The 22356-nt window shown below is 62.6% G+C and overlaps 1 protein-coding gene across 1 annotated transcript; it reads right to left on the minus strand.

Moving 5' to 3' along the window:
• Positions 1–8004: 8004 nt before the first annotated feature.
• CSPG5 (chondroitin sulfate proteoglycan 5) lies at positions 8005–14950 on the minus strand (the record flags this gene model as incomplete). Its single annotated transcript, XM_079302218.1, is given in 9 exon segments — positions 8005–8294; positions 9904–9976; positions 10854–11042; positions 12305–13099; positions 13101–13351; positions 13353–13412; positions 13415–13509; positions 14888–14929; positions 14932–14950. Coding segments are annotated over 9 exon segments (1680 nt in total). The 3' UTR covers positions 8005–8138.
• Positions 14951–22356: the final 7406 nt, after the last annotated feature.

The raw sequence follows: 22356 nt of genomic DNA on the forward strand, positions 1-22356 counted from the left end.
CCCCTCTTGTGCCGGTCCCTCCCTTCCTGTGACCCCGCTGAAAGGAGCTGCCTCTCCCCTTTCCCTTGGATGCCTCCAGTGCTGAAAAACCCGCAGCTGACAGCATCTTTAAAACTCCCAATGGCTTTGCTTTTGTTGTGGCACCTTTTGAAGGAGCTGGCGGTGCAGGAGGCGCTCCCTGCCCGGTGCTGTTCCTACCTGGCCCGTCCGCACGGAGCGGAGCCGCCTCAGCTCCTTTTGTCTGCGCTGTCGCGTCCCCTCCCTGTGGCACTGCCCTCGGGAGCCGCAGAGCCCGCGACGCCTTGGAAATTAAACGAAAAATCCTCTTTTTTCTTCTCTCCGTAGCGGGAAGGGGACCAGAGCCGCATGCAAAGTGAGGCTGCGTCTCTCAGAGCACCTCTTGTCCTTCCTAATATATTCCTGCTTTATTCCTGCTGTATTCCTTCCCACACCCCAGGACTTGTTACCGTGCGAAGGCAGCGAGGATTCTGCTGTTGGAACTGCTGCCCCTTCCCTCCCATCTGCTCCGTGCCTATTTCCAGTATTTGCCGTGGAGCTGTTTCCCACAGGGGCCATATGGGATCCATAGGTATCCAGTGAAGCCCCTGTGGCAGAGCAGTGGGTGAAAAACAATTCATACCCAAAAGTAGAAGAAAAAAAACCAACACAGCAGAGCAAATAAAACCAATAAATCTTGCAGTGTTTGAGGTGATTCCCAGGAGCCTGGCAGGGAAGGGGAGCTGAACCCACCAGGTTTCATTATGAGAGTGTGTGGAAAATGATTTTTAGGGAGAAAACACTTGGATTAACCTCTTGTGAGTGCTGCTTACTGCTGATATCCAGGATGGATTTTAGTGCACAAATCCCATTCCACCCCAGCAAAAGGAGGGTTTTCCTCTCTCAGGACACCCTGGCTGTTGCTGACACAATGGCACTGCTCTGGAGTCACAAAGGACCCGCAGAGCCCTGGGGCCAGCGAGGGTGAACGGGGCAGATGTTGGCCAGGGAAGAAAAGAATGGGACGAATTCACCTCCTCAGTGCTGCCCTGACACAGCAGCAAAGAGCAGCTGGGAGGAATAATGGATGAGCTGAGCCAGGTGCTGCATTTCTCCAAAGAAATGCAAGAGCCAGGGTTTCAAAAGAATTGCTGAGGCCAGAGGTCCCTCCCTGGGAGAAGGAAAGAGTGGATCTGGGACAGGCAGGGATGTTCCTGCTGCCTTCGGCCCTCCTGCCTTCCCAGAGCCCTTTTCTCCAGGAAAACTCAGGGAAAACCAGTCCCTTTTGGGCTTTCCCTTCTCCTTTAGCTCAGCAGGGTTGGGAAAAGTGCTGCCAGTGAGACCAAATCCTGCAGGTATTTCCAAACACTGTGGTCTGTGAGGCTGCAGATTATGCAGTGATTTGGGTTGGGCTGCAAGGACAAAACACAAAGGAAAAGAAATATGGATTTAGATCCTGAGGGCGTGGTAAAATGGCCAGGACACCTGAGCTGCCTTTAGTTCCCATCAGTTCCCTCCTTTACCTTCTGTTTGCCTGAGGTCAAATCTTCAGGATGGAGTTATTCTCACCTCGGGGTGCTCCTTGTGCTGGAAGATTTCATGGGAGACTGATACAACCAGAAAATACAAGAAAAATTGAGGAAATCAATGTTTATTTTCCCCCATTTTAAATCTTATTTTTTGCTTGCTCGTATCCATGTAAACAAATGTATGTCTGGTGAAAGGAGCAGCTGTGGAAAATGCTGGAAAAAAGGATGAGGACTGAGCAGATCAAGCTGCTCCACACGCTGTGGCAGAGGGAGGGAAGAGCTGGGCTGACATTAGTGATGGAAGAAGAGCAGGATCACTGAGCATGAGGCCGGAGGGGCCCGGAGAGGTGGCTCAGATGAAGCAACACCTGCCTCCAGCAAAGTCTGCTCAGCCCCAGCCTTCCCTGACAGATGTTTGTCCAACCTGCTCCCAGAAACCCTCAGCTCCACAGCCTCTCCTGGCATTTCTTCCCAGCCCCCCTCTATTCCCCCTCCGTGTCCCCGGGTCACCCAGGCATCCTGCACTGGCTTTATCTGTGCTGCTCCTGCTGATGGCTCGTGGCTTGGAGAATCATTCACTAATCCATAATCATTCACTAATTCATAATCATTCACTAATCCATAATCATTCACTAATTCATAATCATTCACTGATTTGTCACTAATAATTCAATAATTTGTCACTAATAATTCAATAATTCGTAAAACAGGGAGAAAAACAAGCCAGGTCAGGTTTCATTTTCAACTCACCTTCAAGATTCACTTGGTCATTTCAGAGCAAAATGCCACTGGCTCTCCACGGGGGATCTCCAGGCTTTTTCCAAAGGAGACTGGAGAATCCCTGGGAATGTGCTGAGGCCAGCAGGGATCTGGCAGCAGAGGTGTCTCAGCATGGGGTTCCCCAGCTGTCAGGGAACCCCACAGCTCCTTTTGTCCTTTTTTCCTGCCCTCTCCTCTTCCCACCCATCCCATGTACAACATTCAGCAGCCTGAGGACAGCAGACACCTCCAGAGACCCCCTCACCTGTATCCCACACCTGGACCACCATGCAGAGCTGGAGTTAGGAAGCTACAAAAGAATTTCTGCATTTTCTCCCAAATCCTTCCTGAAATCTCCCCTTTTCCAACAAAACCCCACCAAGTTGGACTGGTCTTGTCTGCCATGGCAGCTAGTGTTGTCTCACTGCTTCTCCATGCTCCTCAGCCCACAGATTGTCCCATCTGCTGTCTCCTGCCTCATGTGAAATTCTCAGCTCTGACACCAGCTCTGCATTTTCACACTGCATTTTTTGTAGCTCCCAGCAAAAGGTGATGGAGACTCCTGAGTGCTCCTGCAGGGTGGCTCCAGATTCCTTTAATAGATGCAAATTGTATAAATAGATTGGATCACTGAGTTCTGGTGTGGTTTGGGTGGGAAGGGACCTTAAAGTTCATCCCATTCCAGGGACACCTTCCAATATCCCAGGCTGCTCCAAACCCCATCCAGCCTGGCCTCGGGCACTTCCAGGGACCAGGGGCAGCCACAGCTGCTCTGGGCAGCTGTGCCAGGGCTGGGCAGCCCTTCCATGGAGGGTTTTCCCAATGCCCAGCCTGGCACAGCTTGAGGCTGCTCTCCCTTGTCCTGTCCCTTTTCCCTGGGAGCACAGCCTGACCCCACCCAGCTGCCCCCTCCTGTCAGGGACTTGTGGGGTCTCTCACACCCTGCTCCCACATCTCCCAGGGTCTCCAGTTCTCCACACCACTCTTTCCTGGATCTCTCTTCTTGCTTTTCCTGGCCTTTCTCCCATGGTTTCTGTCTTTCCTCACATGGCATTCCCCAAGCTGGACCAGCTCTTGTAAACCCTCAGCCATCCCTGTGCTCCCTGACAGCTCTCAGGTGCCTTTAACTGCTTTCTGCCCAACAGCTCTCAGGTGCCTTTAATTGGTTTTCCAAGCCCCCCAGGATGAGGTCTGAGAGTCAGAAGCAGTCTGGATTGTGCTGTTCAATATTCCCATTTCTGCACTTGCTGCTCTCTCATGGCAGCACAGCACCTCATTACTGTGGTGGGGATCTGCTGGCACTTGGCACCTCTCAAGGCTGGGCTATCAGCCTTTAAAACCTTTTAAAAGGTTTTAAAACAAGCCAGTGGTCCTGTTGAATTCCCAGCCTCCTCTGCCAGCCGCCTTCCTCCTTCCCTGGGTGCAGACCAACGCTCCCTTCCTCCTGCTCCTGCTGATGGAGCCTTTTCTTCTTCTCCTTAATGATTCCTGCCTATTTCCATCTCAATTTGGCCTTTCTGATGTCTCCCCACATGCTTATGCTCCCCTTGTAACTGTCCTTAGCAATTTGACCTAGTTCCCACTTCCCAAAAACCTTTTTTCTCGAGCCTGAGGTCAGTGAGGAGCTTGTGATGCAGCCAGGCTGGTTCCTGCTCCTGGGATGGCTCCTGTGTGTGCTGCTTGCAGAGTTCCTTTGAAGCCCTGCCAGTTTCCTTAACTCCTTTCACTTTCAAACCTGCCTCCCACCAGATCCTGCTTCCCACTCCTCCAAAACCTCACCATCCCTTGTCTTCATTTTCCCTTTTCATGAGGGTTGGGTCACGCTCAGCCTTGGCCAGCTCTGCTCCTGCCCCTGTTCCCAAGCAGTCTGTGCTGCTGCTGGGCCGTGCCCTGCTCTGTCCCTGTCCCAGTGGCACCAGTCAGCCCAGTGACAGTGGCACAGGGGAGCCAATGCCTGGAGCTGTCCTGGCATCACTGGGGCGCATGCCCAGCTCCTTGTTCCCACACTGGGCATTTTACAGTTCACCAAGTTAAGAGGATTTTGCTTTTCTCCTCTCTTTAAATCCAATGCAGAGTCAGTTTAATACTGGAATTGCTCCCTGTTATGTCCAGGCTGTGAGTAATGGAGTAATTGGTATTTACCAGGGTCCTGGTGTTTTCTGGCTGAGCAATTACCAGTTGCAGGCTCCTCCCAGCCCAGCACTGGTGGGAACACGGGGATGTCACCAGAGGTGCTCCCAGGAGCTCCCCACAGTGACCTGCAGGACATGGCCCCTCCCAAACCTTTGGCTCACCGGGAAGCATCTCAGTGTTCACCACATAACACTGTGCTGGGGTCAGGGATGCTCCAGAAGGGTTTGGGAATGGTTCCTGGAGCCTGACCCTCCTTGCCCAGGGAGCTGGGACAGCAGGGAGAGGATCCACCCAAGCACTGGGTGTGACTGGAGCCAGGCTGTGCCGTGCTGGGAGACGTGGGACAGAAGCACCAAGCAGGGGAAGGGACACAGCCTGACTCAAATTCCAAATATTCCTCTGAGAGAAAGGGTGTGGGGCCAGCCCTCAGGCAAGGCAATGTCCTAGAGGTGTCTAGAAGGGGACAAGGGACAGACATGGCACTGCCAGCTCCTGGCACCTCAGGGAGGGGCAGCCCAGCCTGCAATCCCAAAGGAGCTGCGTCCTGCACCCAAGGTTTTGAGCACAGGATGGGGTGTGCAGCCTGACAGGGACCTCTGAGCTGCTGCCACCTCCTTCTCCAGCCCCCGTGCTCCTGAGCAGTGCCTGGTGAGTTTGGAAAATTGGTTGGTGAATCAAAATTCGGGTGGTGAGTTGGGACTTTGGGCCATTAAGTTGGGGCTCAGCCAGTGATGGGGCTCTCAGCTGCTGAACGTGGCTCAGGCCATGAATGTGGAATCTTGGTTGGTGAATGTGAACTCAGACCATGAATGTGGGCTCAGGCCATGAATGAGGAATCTTGGTTGGTGAATGTGGAGTTGGTTGGTGAATTGGGACCCTGGGCTGGTGAATCGGATCCTGTTTGGTGAATCGGGGCTCACCCAATGAATCCCAGCTCCGGATATTTTGTTTCAGGCAGCCGGAGCTTGTCAAGGGAAGAAAGGCTCCTTGTCTGGGGGTCGTGGCTCCAATCCTGTTTTGTGTCTGCGAGAGAAAAGAGGACGGTGGAGAGAGGAGGGCAGCCCGGTGCCGGTGCCAGTTCCCTTCCCGCATCCCGCGCCAGCCCTTGTGGCCACAATGGGCATCTCCCCGCCCAGCGAACCAGCCAAGCATTGAAATTTAATGGCTCTCTGGCCTCTCTGCACCGCGGTGATTAGGCCTGTGATTAAAGCCCGAGTGTTGCTCTGCTGGCTGGGAGGCAAATTCCTCCGCAGGGCCCGTGAAATCGGCGCCTGCTCCTCGCCCTCTCCTGTCCCAGCACGGGAGCCCTCGGATAACCCCGTGAGCCCTGCAGAGCAGCTCCTGCCTCCTCTGGGGAGGCAGAGGGGATGGAGCTGGGCTGGGACCCGGGCACAGCGAGGGACACGGACCCCGAGCAGATGGGGCTGGTGGCGGCTGGATGGGGCAGGAACGGAGGCTGTGCCTTCCCGAGGGGACAGGAGTGACCAGCAGGGTGAGTAGGGTCTGACAGAGGGGGGAGCGAGGGGGGCAGAGCAGGACCCCAGAACACAGGCACAGGGGGACAAATCCCCCCCAGCGCTCCCAACCTGGGCAGGAGCAGGAGCGTCCTTAAACCTGCTTAAATCCCGGTGACCCAGTTCTGCCCTGAATCCCAGTAAGTCCCTCCAGCCCACGGGGTGAGCGGCTGCGGCTGGGGATGGCTCCTGAATGCAGGATTGCTCTGTGGGTGACCCCTCACAGCTCCAGGACAGGAGCCACCTGTGGAGGGGACAGTCCCACCGCTGCCCACCCGGCTGGTGGCTCCTTGGAAGGGACAGAAACGGGAATGTGGGCACCCCTCCGAGGTGGGCACCCCTCCAAGGTGGGCACCTCTGTGAGGAGCCACGGCAGGTCCAGGACAGATGGGCTGTACCAGGCTTGAGGGGCTGTGCCATGTCACCCTCAGCTCCTTGGTGACACTGTGCATGATGTGCTGTGCCAGCCTCACCTGCACAGTGACACCAGCCAGGGTGGGATAGAGGGGCTGTGCCAGCCTCACCTGCACAGTGACACCAGCCAGGGTGGATGGAGGGGCTGTGCCAGCCTCACCTCTATGGCCCCCTGCTTCCCACCTTGCTGAGTCCCTCCAAGGGCAGCTGGCAATGTGGACTGCCCTTCCCCATCCCTCAGTGCTCCTCTGCCCTTTTTACCCACAACGTGACATCATTCTGGATTCCCAATCCCCTCTAACATCCTTCTGGGATTCCCAATTCCCTCAATACCCCTGTCCTTGCACAGCCATTTCCTCTCCTCGTGCACAAGCACAGATCCTCTCCCATCACAGCCGTGCTCATCCCACTCCAGATCCCTTTCCCTTTCTCCCCGTCCCACGGGAAGTTTATGCCCAGCCAGGACACCCCACATTTCCTCGGGGTTTTCTCCCCTCCTGGTCCACCAGCACATCCCTCTGCCCCTGACCCACCCTTTTTATTGCGGTGTGCACGTTCCCAGTGCTTTATCCGTGGTTTTACCTGTCCTAGATCCCCGTGCTGGGAGGGGAATGGCAAGGACCGACCCCCGCCGGTGCCGGCGCCGCTCGCTGCGCCTCCGGGACCGCCGGGATCCACTGCCGCCTCCTGCCACCACTCCTCGGGTTTTAATCTCCCCGAACAAGCCGAGAATTAATTATTTAGCGGCTCACAGGACGCACCGGGAGCATCCGATCCACGGCGAGCTGCGGGAGAGCGCCGCCCGTCCCGGGAGAGCGCCGGCTGCTTCCCCGACGTGCCGCACACTTAATATCGTGCGGTGATTAACGGCTTCGTGTGCTCTTCCCGAGCAGCCCGGAGTAAGGCACGGCCATGGATCCCAAGCCAGAAGAAATCGGTTCCTCTGGAAGCAAGACGGAGCCGCGGCCGGAGGGGAGGGGGTGGGAGAGCTGGGGTTCCCTGGGGAGAGATCCCTGCTCCATCCCCGGGGGAGAGATCCCTGCTCCATGCTCCATCACAGGAGGATGCCAGCAGGGCCAGCTGGGACAGTGGCACCGTTTCTTCTCCACGCAGGTGGAACCTGGGAGCTGGGGGGTGACACCCAAAATCCCGCGGGCATCCTGGGCAGCTCCACTGAGGGATGGGGATGGAGCAAACCTTGGAGCAGCCCAGGCACCTCCAGACATCCCGGGGTGTCCCAGCTGCTGCCGGGGTGTCCAGGGGGGCGAGATGTGCTGCACCCCTGGCCTGGCAGAGGCAGGAAGGTGCCTGCAGAGGGTGACAAATGGGGGCCTACTACCCACCACCCCCGGGTGTCGCTCAGATGGGACCCTGTGCAAGCAGGGACTGAATCCCTGTCGGGGGACAGGAATGTCCGTGTCGGGAGATTGCAGGCACCGGAGAGAGCCTTAACTTTAAAAAAAAAAAAGGTTTATTTATTTCAAGATCTTCCCTTTTTTTTTTTTCCCCTCCTTTTTTGTTGTTTTTACCTGTATTTCAAAAAAAGTGGGGCAAAAGTACAAAAAAAGTCAGTTGCGGAACGGCAAAGGTTTAGAAATCACAGCGCGGAACGAACCCAAGCGAGAAACACGGAGCACGAACCAAACACCCCCCACGACACGGCCGAATTATCACCGGAATTTTGGCTTTCCTCTGTACAAAACACACCAAAGCATGCCACGGAGCGGGAAGGGGAGGGCGGCGGGGGGAGCGGGAGCGGGGCGAGCCTGGCTGCGCCCCCCGGCCCCGCCGCTCACGTCAGGTTGTTCTGGAGGCAGTTCAGCTCCCCCACGTCCTGCTCCCCTTTGTCGTGCTTGGGCGACGTCGAGTTGTGGATGTTGAAGGGCTCCTCGTCCTTCAGGCAGGATTTCAGCGAGTCCTGCAGCTTGTGGGGAGCGCTGGGATCGTCCTGCGGGGGGGAGGAGAGGGGGGGTCAGGGCAGGGTGATGGGGGACACCCAGCGAGGGCAGCGCTGTCCCCTGGCAGAGAAAATCCCCTCCCCAGCTCAGAAGGCGGCACGGGGGCACCGCGGGGACAGGGTGCGACCTCCCTGTCCCCCAGCACGGCCTCCCCACCTCGGGGTGCTGCGGCTCCCAAAGCCACCAGTGCCCACGGGCTGTGCCATCCGGGAGCCCCTGTGCCATCCCGGAGCCTGTGCCAGCCACGGGCACATCCCCCCGGCCACCCGCCCCCGGCCCCTCCCGGTTTCTCTTCCCATCCCTCGCATCTCCCGCTCCCCGCCACAATCAGCCACTCCCAGGGGAGGCCACAGGGGTTGGGTTTATTGGGTTCCTCAGCGTACAGCCGGTGTCCCCGCGCCGCTCCAAGGCCGGGCACGCCTCTCTGTCCCCGCTGTCCCCCCTGAGCGTCTCCCCGCGCCAGGGCCGGGCTGTGCCCGCACGATCCCGCAGCGGGGCGGGGCGGGGGGGCTGTCCTGGGGGGCCGTGCTGGTTCCGATGCTGCTGCTGCCACTTGGAGAGCGGCACAGTGACGCGGACACTCAAGGGCCGCTGTCACACAGGGACAGGATTCTCCATCTCCCGGGCAGCGGCCGGTCCGGAGCTGGTGCCATCGGCTCCACCGCTGCAGAAGCCCCAAAAAGCCCTTTCCAGGGGTGTCGACCCTGCTGACCCCTCCTCATCCTCGGAGTGCTGCGTCCCAGGCACCGCGTGCCGAACCCTCCGGCTCCGGAGGGCACGAGGGACGTGTCAGAGCCCGGCACCGAGTTCATCCCGAGGTTCATCCTGCCGGCAGCGGGGACGGGCCGGGCCCGGAGCCTCCTGCCCGGGCTACGGCTGCTAAAGGCGCTCGGAAGACGGGGAACACCGGCCATGGGTGGGGAAAGGCTAAAGGGACCTACGCTCCTCCTCCGGCTCGCGCTCCGCAAAGCCCTTGGCTTCTCTCTGTTCCGAGTCGAAAGACAGGAGGTCGGGAGGGAACCCGGGAGATGCCGGCGGGCGCATCCCAGCCACGGCAGCATCCCGGAGCGAGCCATCCTCCTGGACACCGCTGGTCCTGCCCAGTGGTGCCACAGCCAGGGAGCATCGTCTGTCCCGGCTGCCCCTCCCTGCAAACTCCGGCACAGCCACCCCTGCCACCCACACACCGAGCCAAAGCCACCGGCAGCTCGGGATGGCGGCTCCCCGGGGAGCCACACGGGCAGGAGGGGACAGAGCGGGGACACTGCCCCCGTGCCCGGCCCAGGTCCGGTTTGGGTCATTGGGGACCGAACAGTGAGGGGACAGAACGGTGACACTGCCCCCGTGCCCGGCCCAGGTCCGGTTTGGGTCATTGGGGACCGAACAACAAGGAGACAAAGGGGTGACACTGCCCCTCTGTCTGGCCCAGGATCGGTTTGGGTCATTGGGGACCGAGCAGAAAGGGGACAGAGCGGTGACCATGGCAGGATGGGGACAGCAGAGCAGCGCTGGAATCACGGGGAGGGGCAGAGGTTACAGACAGAGGGACACGGATGAGGTGGGAAGGGGGACGGGGGGTGGTGCCACACAGCTCCTTACGTTTGGGTGGGAGCCCTCGGCGATGGTGGAGAGGGAGAAGTTGTCGTTGTGCAGCTCGGACGGGGTGCGGTATCTGCAGGAGAGCAGCGCTGAGAGCAGGACCCCGCACAGCCCCGCCCGCGGACTGGGGTCACCCTGGTTTGGGGGAGTCCCAAACTGGAGTTCTGGGGGGATAAATATCTCCAGGAATGGAAGTCCGAGCTAAATACTCCCAGATCTAAGGGCTTTGGAGGGATGAATCTTCTCTCCTCTGCGGGTTTGGGGTTTTACACCCCCAGCTCTGAGGATCTGGGGAGCTCAATGCCTCCAGGTCTGGGGGGCTTGAGGATTTAGTGCACCCAGGGATGGAGGTCTGTGGGCTTAAATGTCCTCAGCTCTGGAGGTTTCGGGGCTAAATGCACCCAGAGACGGAGTTGGGGATAAACGAGCCCAATGTGACATTTGGGGGGGCTCGGTGCCCCCCGCTGTGGGGTTTTGGGGTAGCTGGGCTCTGGGCAGGAGAGCAGGAAGGAGAGCCCGGGGCAGGGCTGGAGAGGGAGACCCGGGAGCTGGCGCGGAGCTTCCCTGCTAATTACACTTGGCATTTCCAAACACTAATTAACAGCTCATTAGGGACTGGCTGGGAAGGCTCCCTCGTCCCTGCTCCGGGAGCCGGGCAGCAGCGGCTGGGGCGGGGGGGTGACCCCAAACCCTTCCCTGTCACCCCCCAGCCCTGTCCCCAGCCGGAGCGTCCCCGATGGCAGCCCAGCCGGTGTCCGCAGCTCCCAGCGAAGCAGATTAACTGGTGCCAGTCAGGAGCAGCTTTGAGGGATTAGCGGTGCAGCAGGAGCCACATCCACGCCTCCCGCCCCCGGCAGCTTTCCCAGCCACCCTCACCGGGGGTCCCGGTGACGCCGAAAGGACGGGCTGGGGGTCAGGGCAGGGGGTTTGGGGGTGTCCCCGTCACTCACTTGGTCTTGCGCAGTTTGCTGTTCTCCGTCTTGAGCAGGTAGAGCTTCTTGGCGAAGAACACGGTGAGCATGAAGAGCAGCAGCACCACGAGCGCGGCCGAGCCCACGGCCACGCACATCACCTGGAAGTCGGTGACGATGGACTCGCAGCGCGTGCCCTTGTGCCACGTGTAGTCCTGCGTGTTGCACCTGCCGGGGGACGCGCTCAGAGCCAGCCCCCGCCCTCAAAACGCGTCCCCCCGCCCCAAAACGTGCCCCCCGCCTCACAGAGCATCCTCGGGAGATGCGCTGTTTGTGCCTGGAGGGATTACGGGTGTCTGAGCGGGGGTGACACCGAGTGACATGGGGACACTGGGGGACACCGGGAGCGGGGCCGGGGTGTCCCAGAGGGCGCTGGGGGCCCGCACCGGTGACTTGCAGCCCCAGCGGGGTCCCCCCGAAGCGCGGGCTCGGTGCCAGCCGCAGGGCACAGCCCGGTGCGTGCGGCGCAGCCGGCATCGCCTCCCGGGCGCAATCTGCCGGGCCCGATTAGCGCGGCCGCCCCGCAGCCCCGGCTGCGCGGCCCTGACCTAATTCCTGCCCAGCCGCCGCTCGGGGGGCAGGGAAACCCCCGCGCCTCCCGAGGGATGGGGCTGGGAGCGGGTGCAGGGCCATGGGCAGCCCGGGAACGGGGTGCCGAGGAGATGGAAAGGTCCGGAACGGAATGGACAAAGGAGGGAAAGGCTGGGAACCGGCGGTTCAGGGGGATGGAGAGCCCAGGGATGGAGTAGAGAGAAAGCAGAGCCCAGGAATGAGGGGAGTGGAGGGTGGAGGGACTTGGAATGGAGATGGGGAGCCCAAGGATGGGGTGCAAGGAGGATGGAGAGGTGGGGAGTGAGGTACACAATGGATGGAAAGACTGAGAATCATCCAGGAGGATGGAGAGCCCAGGGATGGGGAAGAGGGAATGGAGAGCCAAGGAATGAGGTACTTGGGGTTGGACAGACTAGGAATGGGATGAAAGGGATGGAGATGCCAGGAATGGAGTGCAGGGGGACGGAAACACTGGAAATAGGGCACATGGGGGGTGGAGAGTCTGGGGCTGGGGCACAGTGGGATGAAGAGATCAGGGATGGGATGCATGGAGAAGGGAGAGACTGGGGGTGGGGCTGCACAATAGATGGAAGGACTGGGAGTGAGATACATGGGAATGGAGAACCTGGGGATGGAAAGATTGGGGATGGACAACTCCGGGATGGGACACAGGGGATGGAGAGCCCCGGGATGGTGTGCAGGGGATGGAGAGCCCCGGGATGGGCTGCAGGGGATGGAGAGCCCTGGGATGGGCTGCAGGGGATGGAGAACCCCAGAATGGGCTGCAGGGGATGGAAAGCCCCGGGATGGGGCACAGAGGACAGTGAAGCCCGGGATGCCGAGCCCCCACCCGCAGCCCCCGGGGCCCCGTCCCTTACCGGCAGAAGGCCCCGTGGCTCTCCACCAGGTAGCACTGGCCGCCGTTGTGGCAGTAGCTGGGGACGAGGTCGCAGAGGGAGCGGCAGGAGCTGTTGTGGCGCACGTAGCCGCTCCGGCACTCGGAGCCGTTGTCCCGCTCCCCCGGGCGCGGCCAGGCCGTGGGCGGCGGCGGCGGGGCCGCGGCTCGGTGCCCGGTGGGCCGGGGCTCCGGCGGGGCCGGGGCGGCGCCGGGCGCGGCCGAGGCTGGCGGCCGGTAGCCGTTCTCATCCTCCAGCCCCCCGTCTTCCTCCTCCTCTTCTTCCTCCTCGTCCTCCAGCTCGTCCTCGTCGTCCCCGTCGGCGTAGAGGAGGTGGTGGGGGTAGAAATCGGCGTCGTCGAAGGGCGTGAAGTCGTCGTAGAGCTCGTGCAGGGCCCAGGGCGTGGCCGCCCCCTCGGGCTCCCGCCGCCGCGCCGAGCCGGCCGCGCCCCGGCCGGCCCCGGGGAAGCCCCCCAGTCCCTCGCCCCCCTCGAACAGGTCGTAGTAGTCGACGTCGATGATGTCCGAGCCCGCGCGCTCGCCCGGGGGCTTGGCCGGGCCCGTGGCGGCGGTGATGGGCTCCTGCAGCCACGTCAGGTCGGTCCAGCCGCGGGCGCCCTGCGCCGGGGCCGGGCTGGAGGCGGCGGCCCAGAGCTCCGGGGGACCCCCCGAGTCCCCCCCGGCGGCGGCCGCGGGGCCGGGCTGGCCCAGCGCGGGGGTGCGCGGCTCGGCCGAGCCCCCGGCCGCCGGCAGCAGCTCGGGTTCGGCCGAGTCGGGTGGCGGGCTGGGGCCCGGGGGGGCTGGGCAGGGCGGCCGGCAGCCCCCCGGAGCCCCCCGGGCCGAGCGTGGGCCGGTCACCGCTGCCCGGCTCCTCGGGGCTGCCCAGAGCCCCCGGCAGCGCGGCCCCGGCCCCGGGCCAGGTCACGGCTCGGGGGGGGCACGGCGCTGGCCTCGCCCTCGCAGCCCGGCACCCCTCGGGCCCGGCCGAGGGCTCGGTGGTGGCCGCGCCCCCCCCGGGGGGCTCCAGCTGGGGTCCCCGCTGCGGCCCCCCCGGCGCTCGTGCTGTTGTTGGGTGCCCCCGCGGGGTCTCCCACTCGCCGCCTCCCCATTGCGGGGGGGCTGCTCTCCAACGAGCCTCCCAGGCTCTCCCCTCACCAACGCTGGAGTTTTGGGGGGGCCACGCGGATGCTGGGGGGGAGCAAGGAGAGAAAGAGGTGTCAGAGGTGCCCCCGCACCCCTGGGAGGACGCGGCGGCCTGGGGGGGTCCAACAGGTCCCCACCTGCTCCGCCTCGCACCCACCAGCGCCACGACAAGGATCTGGGGGGGGCAGAGGGGGCTGCACCCCGAATCCTTGAATCTCCCGGCGACTGATGGGCTGAACCCCACAGAACTGCGGGTGCCCCCCACCCAATCCTGTGACACCCCCCTCAGCACAGCCCCCCACAAGCCCAGCTGCCCTTCAAGGGGATCCATCCCCCTGCAGAGGGATCCAGCCCCTGCTGCAAGGGGGGCCAGCCCTTCCCCAAAGAAATCAGCCCCCCACAAGGGGATCCAGCCCCCCCCCCCCCAATCGATTCAGCCCTTCTGTGGTTCTCGTAAGGGCACTGCACACATACAGCCCTGCGAGGGGATCCAGCCCCGCTCCCCCCCCCATGGACCCGTCTCTCTTTGCCGGGGGTCCAGCCCCTGTGGCCGCTGCGGATGCAGCCGCTGCACACAGCGGGATCAGCGCCTGCAGCGGGATCAGCCCCTCCGCAATGGAATCCAGCCCCTTCCGAGGGGATCAGCCCTCTCTGCCTCCCGCATGTCCATCCAGACACACGGCAGGATCCAGCCCTCCCCACAGCGGGATCCAGCCCCCTGCAAGCGGATCCAGCCCTCCTCGGTTCGTGCAAGTGCACCCCATACACAGAACCAGATCCCGCCCCTGCAACAGGATCCAGCTCCCTGCAAGGGTACCCAGCCCCTTCCCAAGGGTATCCAACTCCCCCTGCAATGGAATCCAGCCCCTTCCAAGGGGATCCAACCCCCTCCGCTTCCTGCAAGTGCACCCCATAATCATTCCCAAGAGGACCCAGCCCCTGCAAGGGAATCCGCTCCCTCCTGCAAGGGGCTCCAGCCCTTCCCCGGCTCCTGCAGATGCTCCCCCTGCACACGCGGGGATCCAGCCCCTGCCGCAAGGATCCGCCCCGGCAAGGGGATCCGGCCCCGGCAAGGGGATCCAGCCCTTCCCTCAAGGGGATCCAGCCCCACGCAAGGGATCCGGCCCCGGCAAGGGGATCCCGCTCGCCCTGCAAGGAGATCCAGCCCTGCCCTGGCTCCTGCAGATGCCCCCCCATAAAAGGGATCCAGCCCCCGGCGACAGGATCGATGCCATCACTCCCCGCAGTGGGATCCGAGCCCCCGCCCAGGGGGATCCACCTCCCCCCGGGGCTGCAGCCCCCGGCAATGGGATCCAGTCCCGCTGAGGGGATCCCCCCACCCCCGCAGCCCCCCCCGGGGGATCCCCCCCGCCCGGGATCCGCCCCCCCCGCGCCCATCCCGTGTCCGGTCCCCGGTACGCACCGAGGGCGCCGATCGCCAGCAGCAGGGCCAGGGCGCGGGGGCGCGGGGGGCGCAGGGGGCCATGGCGCATGGAGGGACCCCGGCTCCGCCAGGGGCCGGCACCGGCAGCGGCTCCGCCCGCCCCGCTCCGAGCGAGCCGCGCCGAGCCGAGCGGAGCCGCGCCGAGCCGGGGGGGCCGGGCCGGGCGGCGGGGCGGGGACCGCGGGCGCGGCGGCGGCTCCGGGCACGGGCACGGGCACGCACCCCCCCGGCACCCCGCGGGCAGCGCCGGGGGCGCGTCTCGGCACCGCCAGCGCCGGGGGACACAGCCCGGTACCCCCCGGCATCGGGGGACACACCTCGGTACCGGAGGGGGACACTGGGACACATCCCGACACCCCCAACCCCGAGGGACACACATCCTGCCACCCCTAGCGTGGGTATCCTCTGGGGGGGGCAAGGGGCACATTCGGCACTCCCGGCCTTGGGGGGACACCCTCCGAGCCCCCCAGCATCGCCATCCTCGGGGACACCGGGGGACACATCCCGCACCAGCATCCCTGGGCAGGGCACACGCGGGCACATCCTGGCACCGCTGTCCCTGGGTGACACTGGGGACACATCCCGGCACCCCGAATGGGCATTTCTGCAGTGGGGACACCGAGACACCCTCCTGGCACCCGCGCGGGGTGTCCCGGGGTCCCCCAGCGCCCGCACCCCTCTCTGACCCCCCAAACTGCTCCTGCACGGGACCCTTCCATCCCTGCACCAGCACCGGATCCCCCCCAGTATCCCAGCTGGTGCGGGCGACCCCACCAGCACTCCCACCCCCCCTCACCTGCCCAGGGCGTGGCTGGGACCGCTCAGAGACCCTGCAGAGACCCCAGGGTGGCTTTGGAGCCTCCTGCCCCCCGCCTGGGCGCCCCCGGCCCGGGCATTGCTGCCACCACGGCCTGTGTCCCAGTGACCATGGGCTGGCTGTCCCCAGCGGGCAGGGGCCGCTCCAGCGCCTTTGGGAAGCCGGGCCAGAGCCGGGCCAGGAGCAGGCGCGGCCGTGCCCGGGCCAGCGGGACCCCCGCCCCTCGCCCCGGCTCCGCAGGGGTGTGGCGGTGCTGGGCCGGCACCGGGACACCCCGGGCTGCTCGGGGGACCCGCCCCTGGGAGCCGCTGCTCCTTCGCTGTCCCTGCTCCACGGATTCCTCATCCCCCGCGGCCCCTGGCAGAGCCTTCCCAAGGTCACCGCGTGTCCTTGGACACCTCCACCTGCAGCGCAGGAATGTGTCCGGCATGGCTGCTGTACAGCCTGCATCCCGCATCGGGCATCCCAATGGGCATCCTACATCCCACATCCCGGATCTTGCATCCCACATCCCAAATCCTGCATCTCACATCCCATATCCCAAATCCTGCATCCCATATCCCAGATCTCACATCCCATATCCCAGATCCTGCATCCCACTTCGGCTGTCCCACACCAGACACCCCGTACCCCCCACCCCGCTGCAGGACGCCCGGGGCGGTGCCGGGGGCTCCCTGGGGACCCCATTTCGGTGTCCCCACATCAGCTGGGGTGTGACCCCCCCCCCGTGTCTCCCCGTGTCCCCCCGTGCGGGGCTGGGCTGGGGGCACCCCGGGAGGGGGGTCCCCTCTCCCCCTGCAGCCGCGGCTCCTGGCCGGGCTCCGGCCGGGAACAAGCCCCGCTCTGTCCCTCTCAAAGGGGGATTGAAGGGGCTGCACCTGCTTAGTATTCCCCAGGCTTCCGGGCCGGGATGCGTTTCCAAGGGGACCGGCCGAGGGGCCGCCAGCACGGGCGGGGGACACGGCCCTGACGGTGGGAAAGGGTGGGAGGGGGCTGAGGGTCCCGGGGGATGAGGGTCCCGGGGGTTGAGGGGTCCCTGCCTGGCAGCAGGAGGCTGAGGGAATGAGGGTGGGATTGGGAATGGGGCTGGGGCTGGGTAGGATTTAGGATTGGGGATGGAGCTGTGTGGGATCTGGGAATGGAGATGGGGCTGGGATGGAGCCTGGGCACGGCAGCAGCCCATGGAAGTTTCCAGCACCCACAGTAACTCCAGGGGGCAGGAGGCTGGGGGGGCTGGCAGGGACCCCAGGACCAGGCCTGGACCCCCCCAGGGTCACACCTTGGACCCCTCCATGGCCGGAGGCTCTGCCAGCCCTCGGGAGGGGCTGGGCCCTGTCCTGGAGCAGCAGCTCCTTCTCTCCAGAGGTTGTGTGCCCAGTGTCCCACACAGCCCTGGGGCACCCCATCCAGGGGTGCTCCCCATCCTGAGGGATCCCCCTCCCACCCTCACCGCTGTCCCCTCGGAGCTCCAGTGTCACCCCAGGGTTCAGAGCCTTGTGCTGGGGACAGGGGGGTGTCAGCATCCCCACCCTGCCAGGGACATTCCCTGAGCCCCCGGCGTGGGAGAAGCCCCCAGCTCTGGGCAGGAACATCCAGAAGGGAGAACCCTGGAGCCTCCCTGTTCCCACACCCAGGGGCAAAGCAGGGCTGAGCCTCGAGGCACCAATTCCACCACTGTGCCCAAAGCCAGGAGCAGCCGAGCCCAGCCTGGGTCAGAGCCAGATCCCACATCCCTACAAACCTGCCTTGGGCTGGGCTTCCTCTGCAGCAGGGGGTTGGATGAGGGATGGCAGGACAGACAGGCAGGTGGACAGACAGACAGGATGGACAGACAGGCAGGATGGACAGACAGGATGGACAGACAGACAGGATGGACAGACAGGCAGGATGGACAGACAGGATGGACAGACAGGCAGATGGACAGACAGGCAGGATGGACAGACAAACATGATGAACAGACAGACAGAATGGACAGGATGGACAGGCAGGATGGACAGACAGACAAGATGGACAGACAGACATGATGAACAGACAGACAGGTGGACAGACAGGCAGGATGGACAGACAGATATGATGAACAGACAGACAGAATGGACAGGCAGGATGGACAGACAGACAGGTGGACAGCCATGGCTCTTCAGTCTCAAAGGAGAAATCCAGCACCAGCTCCCTCATCTGGGAAGAACCAGCTGCTGTTGCCAAGTCTGGGTTTTCCTGGGAGAGTTACTCAGAATATTAAAGATGATTTGAAAGACTGGGAATTGCAGCCACCCTTTGGGGCCATCCCAGAGCAAATCTGTGCACTCTGTGCATCTGTGCTGTGACCTGGGGAGGGGTCTCACCCCAAACCCCTCCCTGCCCAGTTCAGCACTGGCTGTGGGGTTTGAATCCTGCCCTACCTTGGGATCCCCAGAACCCAAGGGAGGGGCTTGGCTCCCCCTGTCCTGCTTCACGGGCAGCCCCACACCAGCACCTTCCTCCTCCCTGGGGGCTGCAGGTGCCTGGATTGTGACCCAGGGATGGACAGACAGACAGACAAGGCCTGGGAGAGGCACAAGCCGGGCTGGGATCCCCCCCTTCCCAGCTCCCAGCAGCAGCTGAGCTCCAGGAACCCTCAGTCCTCATTCCCGAGTCCAGCGGTGATCCCGGGGTGTCCTTGGATGAGGGGCAGGATGGGCAGGGTCAGCACCTCCCTCCCACCCTCTCCCTGCCCCTTTCCCTCCCCCTCAGCTGGGTACTGGAGCGGCTCAAATCTCCTTTTATCCACATTTCTTCCTTTACAAATATTGGAAAAGTGCAAAGGAAATGAAGAACTGAAACACAGAGCCAGGACTGAGGTTGATGTTCGCTGCTCCCCCCGGACACCCGAACCCTCCCCTGGCTCACAACATCCTGAGCCCGGCTCAGTCAGGCGCGGTTTTAGGCACAGCTTTGTCCTTGATCGGGGCTGGCACCACCCGGGCTGGCTCCGAGGTGACGAATCCCGATGCGACACCGATCCCTGGAGCAGCCGCAGCGACTCCGGGCTCAGCCACAGTGCCCAGCGCTCTGTGCAGGGAACAGATTCCCCCTCCCCAAACCGCACCCGAACCGCTCCGACAGCGCTGACCCCAAAATCACCCGGGGCACAAACACGCACAGACCCACAAACTCTGTGTGTCCTGTGGGGCTGGAACAGGGATCTTCCCAAAAATCCCTGCCCGACCTGCACGGGGGCTGGTGCACGTGTGTCTGCAGAGGCAGAGCTGCCCCAGGCAGGGGCAGAGCAGCCTCCAGCTCTGCTGGTTCGTGCTCTCCCGCCCATTCCCGAGCCACATTCCCCCGGGGCTGCAGAGGGACAAGGTGGGAGAGGTTTAATAATCACCTGCCGCAGCTCTGAGCTGCAAAGAGTGAGGAGAACACTGAGAAAAGCGAGGCTGAGCTTTGGGGAGAGGAGACAGCAGGGAGCTGCATCTCAGGGATGGAACCCTGCATTTAGGGAAGGAGCTCTGCATCCCAAGGATGGAGCCCTGCACCCCAAGGATGGAGCTCTGCATCCCAAGGATGGAGCCCTGCACCCCAAAGATGGAGCTCTGCATCCCAAGGATGGAGCCCTGAATCCAAGGATGGAGCCCTGCATTCAGGGATGGAGCCCTGCATCCAAGGATGGAGCTCTGCATCCCAAGGATGGAGCCCTGCACCCCAAGGATGGAGCTCTGCATCCCAAGGATGGAGCTCTGCATCCCAAGGATGGAGCTCTGCACCCCAAGGATGGAGCCCTGCATCCCAAGAATGGAGCCCTGCATCCAAGGATGGAGCTCTGCATCCCAAGGATGGAGCTCTGCACCCCAAGGATGGAGCCCTGCACCCCAAGGACCCATCCCAGCTGTGCCCAGCCCCTTTGTGTCTGTGAAGGAGCACAGTGTGCACAGGTGACAAAGCTGTCCCTGACCAGGGTAAGTGACTGTGAGCCCCAGCTCTGCTCCCACACCTTCCTCCCTCCCACCTGGAGCAGCTGGTTTAGTTCCTGTGATTTTGCCAAGAGGGCACTAAAGGCCCTTCAGAAAAGCTTCTCACCTCCAAGGCTTGGCTTGTTTCTGCTGGAACGTGGGTGAGTCAGGGAGGCTGTTCCACAGTCAGACAAGGAGTGAAGACACAGCTTCACCCCTGAGACACAGGAGAGGGTTGCAGGAGGGCTGAGCTAAGCCTGCAGTGGTGAACATGAACCTCGTCCCTCCCACAGCAGTTTCACCACCCCAGGGTCTGGGATCTGCAGGAGGGAACCCAAAATTGAGCAGTAGAGAGAACCAGACCTGCAGGGCACCAAAATGCACCTGGAGCATCCTCTGAGGGCAGCAGGCAGAGCCAGAGCAGTGGGACACAACAGCCCAGCCCTGGCACTGGGCAGGAACAAGGGACCATGGAATGGGTCATGGGGGTCTGGAGGATCCCCAGCAGCAGCTCAGTGAGATGTCCCTCAGGTCCCTGATCCTGGCACAGCCCTGGCACTGCCCTGGCACTGTCCTGGCACGGCTCTGGCACAGCCTCCTGTGCCGGGCTCTGTTATTATCTGGGGGCGCTGGCACTGCCCTGGCACAGCCCTGGCACAGCCCTGGCACTGTCCTGGCACGGCTCTGGCACAGCCTCCTGTGCCGGGCTCTGTTATTACCCGGGGGCGCTGGCACTGCCCTGGCACTGCCCTGGCACTGTCCTGGCACGGCTCTGGCACGGCCCTGGCACTGCCCTGGCACGGCTCTGGCACAGCCCTGGCACTGTCCTGGCACTGCCCTGGCATGGTTCTGGCACAGCCTCCTGTGCCGGGCTCTGTTATTACCCGGGGGCGCTGGCACTGCACTGGCACAGCCCTGGCACAGCCCTGGCACTGTCCTGGCACGGCTCTGGCACAGCCCTGGCACGGCTCTGGCACAGCCCTGGCACTGTCCTGGCACGGCTCTGGCACAGCCCTGGCACTGTCCTGGCACGGCTCTGGCACAGCCTCCTGTGCCGGGCTCTGTTATTACCCGGGGGCGCTGGCTCGGCCCGTTCCCATCCCGTGACCCCTGCAGGGAACAGGAGCTGCCCTGCGACCCCGGGGGTGGCACAGCAGCGAGGGGACACCGTGCACAGACACCTCCAACCCCAGCCCCAGCACCGGGGGCTTCAAAAAGCAGAAAATGGCACCCGAGGCAGGGGACGGGGGGCTCCGGGTGTTTTGGGGAGGGACAGAGGCTGAGCCTGCTCCTGCTCTGTTCAGGAACAGCCCCCGGTCACCTCCCCCCTCTCCAGCAGGATCCCATTACTCGGATGAAGATGCAAACCCCTCCCAGCCGTGCTGGGAATTTTGTGGAGCAGGCAGAAGGATTCACCCTGAGCACTTCCCTTTATCCTAAGGACACGTTGGATTGCAGTGACCTCAAGAGTGGTTTTGGAGCAGCCACAGGCAGGTCAGAGCTGTGTCCTCACCCTGCACCAGGGAACAGCAATAAATTCACTGCCTAACCCTGCTCCTGCTGCAGCCCCCAGCCCATCCCAGCCCAGCTGTGGGATCCAAACAGCCACAGCAGCATCAGAACCCCAGAAGGGTTTGGGTTGCACTGGAGGGACCTCAAAGCTCATCCCACCCCATTCCTGCCATGGCAGGGACACCTCCCACTGTCCCAGGTGATCCAACCCCAATGTCCAACCTGGCCATGGACACTGCCAGGATCCAGGGGCAGCCACAGCTGCTCTGGGAATTCTCAATTCCCAATATCCATCCATCTCATTCCTCTGGCAGTGGAGCCATTCCCTGTGTCCTGTCCCTTGTCCCCAGTCCCTCTCCAGCTCTCCTGGATCCCTTTAGGAGCTCTGAGCTCTCCCTAGAGCATTCCCAGCTCTCCCAGCCTGGCTCCAGCCCTGCAGGGAGCAGAGGGCAGAATCCCCCTTCCCTGCCCACCCTGGCACTGGGGGGTCTCTATCCAATCCCTCACCCACCAGCATTCCCAAAACTGGGATCCCCAAACCCATCCATTCTCTCCTCACTCCAGCCCTGCCCAGCAGCTGCTGTGACTACCAAGATTTGAAGTCTGTGAACAGAAAACTTCCAAAACTGACATTTATGACTTACCTTTCTGTGCATCCCTCAGGAAAACCATCTCCAGGATGAGAGGAGGAGAAATGACCAGTGCTGGCTGTGCTGCAGGTGAGGAGCTCATGGTGCCAGGGGACAAGTCCTGCTGGAATCCAGGAGCTCCTTCTCTTTTCTTCCCTTTTCCTCCCTTTTCATCCTGCCCAGTGCATGAGCAGCTCCAAGGAGCCCACAGAGGATGGTCAGGACACCCAGCCCTGCAGACCCCCAGCCCATCCAAGGAATTCCCAGCTGGGAATGTGCCTTTCATGTCACCCTGCTCCTGGGGACAGAGCTCTGTCCTTGCTCCTTCCCAGGAATGAAGGGCTGTGGGCATTAGGGGCCACTTCTGAGGCAAAGCAGTGGGAATGGGTGGAAAACAACCCAGACTGGACTCTGCTTCCAGCTCAATGTCTGCCCCAACTCAGGTTTAGTGTTTGCTCCCCTGGAGTTCACACTCAGCCCCAGAACAGCCCAGGATCACAGCAACAGTTCCCAGCTCTTCCCACACACAAAGGCAAAGCAGACTTCACAAACTCCACAGGC

This window comes from Erithacus rubecula (genome assembly GCF_903797595.1).
Source record: "Erithacus rubecula genome assembly, chromosome: 3".
Classification (NCBI taxonomy): Eukaryota; Metazoa; Chordata; class Aves; order Passeriformes; family Muscicapidae; genus Erithacus; species Erithacus rubecula.